Source organism: Crocodylus porosus, unplaced genomic scaffold, assembly GCF_001723895.1.
Source record: "Crocodylus porosus isolate Cpor-Errol unplaced genomic scaffold, CroPor_comp1, whole genome shotgun sequence".
NCBI lineage: Eukaryota > Metazoa > Chordata > Crocodylia > Crocodylidae > Crocodylus > Crocodylus porosus.
Genome location: NW_017728943.1, coordinates 93,207,282 through 93,214,047, shown reverse-complemented (window position 1 = coordinate 93,214,047; position 6,766 = coordinate 93,207,282). Strand labels below are relative to the sequence as shown.

The 6,766-nt window shown below is 41.3% G+C and overlaps 1 protein-coding gene across 1 annotated transcript in view; it reads right to left on the bottom strand.

The window, feature by feature from the left end:
• Positions 1 to 459: 459 nt before the first annotated feature.
• GREM2 (gremlin 2, DAN family BMP antagonist) overlaps positions 460 to 6,766 on the bottom strand; it is a 71,487-nt gene continuing 65,180 nt past the window's right edge. The window contains exon 2 of the mRNA XM_019549807.1: positions 460 to 3,299. Within this exon, the coding sequence (XP_019405352.1) occupies positions 2,795 to 3,298 (504 nt within the window). The 5' untranslated portion in view covers position 3,299 and the 3' untranslated portion in view covers positions 460 to 2,794. The remainder of the gene's footprint in view (positions 3,300 to 6,766) is intronic.

Here is a 6,766-nt window from a genome sequence, read left to right as displayed (position 1 = left end):
TAAGGGGGCTGGGGCATGTGTCTTCTGAGGAGAGGCCGAGGGGACTGAGCTTGGAAAGCTCTCTCATGAGGAGGTAGTACAGCACTGGAACAAGTTACTCAGAGAGGCTGAAGAATCTTTATCCTTGTAGGTTTTTAATACTTGGCTAGATAACACCTTGGCTAGGAATATATAGTTGAGGACGGCCTGCTTTGAGCAGGGGGCTGGACTGGATGACCTCCTGAGATCCCTTCTAACCCTCATTTTCTATGAATCCATGATTCTATACTTCCCCTCCTCGCATCAAAACCAGGTGAGTAAGTTAGGGGAATGCTGAGCCACAGTCTTGTTCCTACCTGCTCCCGAGGCAGTGCAAGTCCCGCTGCAATAGAAAAAGGGACATTGAGGACCCAGAACAAGCCAGTAGAGCCCCACCTAGAACTTAGACACTGAAGTCTGAAGCAAAGCCCGCACACCTGGTTACCGTATAACCCTAGAGTATCTTTATTTGTTCTATAATTTAATAGCAGACCTATAAAATAATTACATTATACTTATAGAATTTCATTTTGTTTTCATTTATAAAACAAGAATTAAATACAGTTTTAACCATTACAAGCTCAACTCAGTTTTTACATAAAAAGCCCCAAGGAGGAGCTTCATGCTGCAGCATATTTATTTTGCAAACCGGTGAGAAGTCCACGTTGGGTGTAGCTTAAAGATAATAAGAATCCTTGCACATTTTACCTAAAATGATTTTTAGACTTAATATAATGAGGAAGGTACTAGGGCATTTTATAGCTAGACCTAGATGCAAGGGCATGGTTTTAGGTGGCTTTTCTCCAAGGGTAGTCTCATAGCCCTGGAGTCTTAATGGATTGCAGGCATTCCTATCTCGCCCTTTTCATGTTGATCAATAAAGTCCAACAGTCTGGATTTGGTAGTCCCCAATCTGTGGCTGGCTGGCATACAGCCAACAGCAACAGCTTCTAAAGCCAGTGCTGTGCTAGGAGTCTCCCTACACGGCCCTGACATTGTGTAACAAACACAGGCAACATAGCTGTTCATATAGCAGGGATAACATGCCTGCTCAACCCCATCCTCTCTGTGCCAATCCCCGTAAACCGATTGATGAGATCTAGGAGAGATCAGTACTGTAAGCCTCTTAAAGCAGCCTGTCTCACATAATGGAGAACTGTGCCACTAAACTTGTATTTGGCAACAGTCCTGAACACTTTAACCCCTTGGAGTGATCATATCTGAAGAAGCTGGCAGTGAAGAGCTCCATAGTAAGCTGGTTTAATTGAACAAGAAGTATTGTATGTGCTAAGCTCTGAGGCATGCAACAAGGTCACACTTGTCATTGTTATTAACTTGTATGCTCTTCAAATGTTTATTAGCAACCAGTTACTTTGAAGTCCTCCTCTTTAAAAACACAGAAAATTAATTGAACTGGAACCTACTGAATATACAGACACACTAAACTCTGCCAAGTAAGTAACTTAGTATGATTGTAAATGAACTAAGAGAATCTACCAATACTGATTTATTATATCTTTATACCAAAAATTAAATGGGTCAACAGTGCTTCAGAAATTACAACAGCTCATTCCCTCCCAGTTTCTACAGAAGTGTGAGCGATCCTTCCTCACTTCTATAGCCGTGACACATTCTTATGGCATTTACTAAATGTTTTGTCTTCTGACAATAGAAAAATTAGTTGATTTCCATTCCGCATATGGAAAACACCAGGCCTAACTCCCAAAAGGAGTTAGGATGTATGGGAACTTTTGTGTTCAACTCAACAATGATTACAGTCTGTTTTATGTGCTACGGTGCTTTAATAACTTAAGTGAAACACAAACCCCAAGCAGGCATAAATACAAAGTAATAACTGGATGGTGCACAGTCCTTTTTGGAGTTTAAAAAAAAAAGTAATGTTGAATCTACTGAAAGCCCATTCGAATTCTGTCAATTTCAAGTCAGGTGACTGACCTAGCACCCAAGTCTCTTCCTCAAGAAGCTTTAATCTTGCCTCCGGAGTTTCCACCACAAGAAACATATATACATGGCTAGGTCTATAACACTTTAAACAGATGTTTACTATAGCTAGGTTACAAAATAGACATTGCAGAAGTGACCATGTGTTTGATATATTCTATCCACAACAGCAAAGAACTATACCTTCAATCTATTGAAGCAAGTGTGGTGGCTGACCTAACACCCCCCTCCCCCGCTTGGTGCTTCTCTCTCTCACCCTTAAGCCTAGGACAGTTCATCATTCCACATTTCACCTTGTTTTATCACGATCAGGCTCTTTAGAGACTCTCACTTTCTTATAGTATAGTACTGTGTCTGGTCTCTGCGTCACATAGCCTCAGACAACAGCACCAAGCACTTCAAAGTGAAAAGTTCTGGACTGAAGACCAAGAGCCATAAAAAGATTCCTCCTCTTCACACAGAGGCTACCGGAGTGTAGGGCAGAGGGCTTTTTCCACATAGTGGAAATGGTAATGCCAGACTCAGCCATCAGTCACCTGGAAGATCAATCCCAAATTCTTGGAGCCTGCTCCACCCTTAAAAATTCAATAAGAAGATTACATTGGAGATAGATATACTGAAGCTTTATGGCAAGGTGCCTAATATAGCCCAGGATAAGCTTTATTTCCAGTAGGCAAGTGACAGAAATCCTTCCCTGCTGGAGAGATGCCTCCTGATAGAAAAAAAATAACCAGCCCATAAGTGTGCTCATGGGAAAGGAGAGGCAACAGCAAATCTGATGTGGTAACACCAAGCAGCAGCCACATCCTTGCTCTCATTGTTTGCTTGAGTTGAGGTTCACTGACATACACCGGCACTGCTTAACTTTCTGAATTTTCTTGAGTCGAAAAGGTGGATCCATGTCGGGACACTCCAGCTCCACCGTGAAGGAGGTAACCTTCTGAGGCTTGCAGAAAGCACAGGATTGAAAAGATTCCTCCTCCTTTTTCACATGCCGCGGGATATAGAATGAGTTGCACTGGCCATAGCAGAAGCGGTTGATGATGGTACGGCTTATGCAGCCCTCCTCGCTGACAGTCTGCCGCAAGGGTTGTGTTTTGCACCAATCACTTTTAAGATACTTCCTCTCAGTAACAACAAGGGCTTCCTGGCTAGAGGCCAGTACTTCTTTGTTTAGGTGTTGCCGCCTTTCAGAGTTGTTGGTGCTGCTGTCTTTATATGGAGAGGGAATAGCCCCTGCAGGACGGTTTTTCCTGGTCTCTGTTACTCTAATGAAGGCTGCCACCAGAAAAATGGAAAAGACAAGTTTCCAGATCATCCTGCAACAATAATGTAAGTAATAGTTAGAAAAAACATATATAAATACATGTTACCCTTATTTAATCTGAGAACAGAGTTGCCTACCTTTTCAGCAGTTAGATAGTATTCACCAAGTTTTCTAGCTAGCATCACCATACACTTTATGCACCTGCTTTAGAGGAAAAGATACATCTACTACCTGCTCTAATGGAGTTAAGACACCACACTCGGTGGAGTTGGGATATTAATAGCATTCACGGGGCATCTAGTTCTCTTAGAATCTGGGTAATTTCTAGAGTTCATTGGACTTCAAATGTGCCACCAAGAAGAAGTTTCTGGTCACTAGAAGGCAAGGCTAAGCTATGGAAATCCCTTGCTTTAAGACCTCACTATTGTTGTCTATTTGAAACCTGATGCTTTGACCTTTTTATTGGCCAAATGGAAAATGTCAGGGTACAAAAATATATGCTAAAACTGATTGCTTTCAAGATTCAGGAGTCAGAGGAGCTCAACCATTCCTGTGATCACTCACCTGCATGACCTCATTCAGAGAGGAAACAAACCAAAACAACAAGGTTATATAACGTGAATTCTCCTGTCACTGGTTGAAGCCATGGGATCCAAACTTTGTCAGTTCCAACCTATAATACCTAGTCAATTTAGGTATTAAGTAGTGTTTATCAAAGTACCCTCCTTAATATTATTTCTCAGTTTTCTTGGGTTTTATGATGCCTCCTTAAGAATAAATCCACATATATTGATGGGGTGGATCCAGTGGGTAACAAGCGATAAATTCAAGAGTACCAAGAAGAAACGTTTTGGCATAATACACAGTTAACCATACAGTATTCTAGGAAAATAGTTTAAAAGAACTAAAAAAGTAATAGGCTTTTTTATATGTAGAGTTCATTTTTTTGGAAAAAGATGTTAATAAACTGTACTGAGAAGATAGGAATAAAGTTTTCTGTAATGCGATGATCATTTCATATACATCCATTGAGTTTCTTGGACATCTGTCAAGGTCCGACACTGCCCATTGGATTTTGTGAACCAATATTTTGATCTAGTTGACAACTCTTCCAAAATATCATTTGTCCTTAGAAAACAAGGTCACCTATACAGAGCTTCACAACATTCCTGATATTATTTCAGCCTCCTATGTATAAGAGAGGAGACTGGAGGAGAAAAGCACTGTTGGAGGTGAAGGTAATTCTGAATTTTCCAGCCAAACAGAAAGATCCAGGTCAAATGCCGTCTGCACTGATCAAGGCTGTCTACATGTATCCAGTGCTTAAACATACCTCTACCAATGATAATGGGCTGCAACTTAAGTAATAGCATGTAGCTGAAAAAACCCCTTTTTTTTCCAGTAAAGCTAAAAATCTCTCCTAAAACATAAATAGCTGCTTAGTCTCTTTACTACAGTCCAGAGATAAACAGTAACCATTTGTTTAATGTTATATAAATACATGTAGAGGATCCAAACACTTCAGGCACTTGGAATGTTGCACAAAGATTTCTGACAGGAAAGCTTTAAAAAAAGTTACAAAGTCATCTTCAAAACCAGAGAGAGATGGAAACAGATTATTACTGAGAAGGTAGAAGAAGGGGTTATAGAAGTGGCAACAGTCTTGAACTCAGAGGTCCCTTTTTTTATGATGGTGGGTGGAAAAAAGGTATGGTATGAAGTCAGACTAGGTAACCTTACCTCTTGGGTAAGGTTATTATGGTTTATATCTGGAACTGGGAAGAAATACATCAACCCAGTCTTTGCATGATACACTTCTAAGAGGAAAATCTGAAACACTGCAGGGATAGTGTTACTAATTCTACAGATAACATGTTCTTTTGAGACCGTACTGAGGATCTAGCAAGATGCTATGAAAGCTGGGTTTTGCATTATATTTAAAGAAGGTCAACCTATGCTTAAATTAGAATGCCAGTAAGCATGTTGGTTTTCAAAGGTGCCAAGTGCCTATTGGCAGGCCTGGGAACCATCAGGGCTTTAAATATATGTGGCCTATTTTTGCAATACTTAACTTTCAGCTTACAAGTTCAAAAGTTTTGTCTGGAGTTCTTAAATAAAAAAAAAAAAAGACTAGACTTGGCTTTGTTTGAAGGTATTATCGCCAAGACCATTGGATGTCAACCCTGACATCCAGGCCAAAATCTAATCAGGTAATTAGTTTCAGTTGAATATAGTGTTCCACACTTCCTCTCAAACTGTTCTCATGTTATTCTGCACTGGTGGCTGAATTTCAGTACTAGGCAAAGTGATGCCTATTGTTCGTACATTCTCTGCGTACACAAAAATCCCAACAGTTGTAACCCTGTCTTACAGAAATACACCAAGGAGAGATCCCTACAATCCAGTGTCCACTCCCCAAACTCTCAGCTTTATTTATTTTATTTAGGTAAACAGTGTATCTATGGCCGACCCCATTTTTATTTGGGGATGCCAGATTTTTTTTCATTACAAGCTTTGGGTGTTGTTTCACTTCTCCAGTCTTGACAAGAAAAAAATGGCCTATGGACCCAGAGTCACATTTCAAGGAGCTTCGCATTATGAGAGTTAAGAGTTTAAAAAAGACTTACTGCCATCCTTCTTGCAAAAATGCAAACCACAGAACTAACCTTAATTATTTAGAAATTTCAAAATGGTGCCTCTTTTAACCAGCTGCATGCCAGAGCATGCATGGCATGGGTTTTCCCCTGGGACAAGTAGCAGCAACACAAAGTGGGCCACTGCTACTTGTTCCTGAGGAACCAAATGTCTGCGCTCATCTGGATGTTGCCCTTCAGTCTAAATAGAATAGAATAGAATGACATTACACAAGCTTCATCCTCTAAGGAGGATTATTCTGCAGGGAGCAAACCAGGAAAGCCAAGGCTGCAACTCAACTCCAACTAGCTGCAAGCATCAAGGACAACAAAAAGTCCTTTTTCAGATATGAGGGGAGCCAGAGGAAAAGCAAGGGCAACATTGGACCCCTGCTAAACCAGATGGGGCAACTGACAACCAATGCCCAGGAAAAAGCCAACCTATTAAATGTGTACTTTGCATAGGTCTTTCATCAGTTCCATGGGATGCCCATGCCCACTATGGGACAGGGAGTTCCAGGTTAGGGGGATCCCCTGCCCTCCATTAATGCTGAACTCGTGAAGGAACATCTTGAGAAGCTGTATAACTTCAAGTCAGCTGGCCCTGACAATCTACACCCCAGGGTACTCAAGCAGCTGGTGAGCATCATAGCCCAGCCCCTGGCACAGATCTTTGAGAACTCCTGGTGCTCTGGTGTAGTGCCTGAAGACTGGAAGAAGGCCAATGTGGTGCCTGTCTTCAAGAAAGGGAGGAAAGTGGATCCGGCTAACTATAGGCCCATCAGCCTGACTTCTATCCCGGGGAAGATCTTAGAAAAGCTTATTAAAGAGGCCATCCTTAATTGACTGGCTGACGCCAACATCCTAAGGGATAGCCAGCATGGGT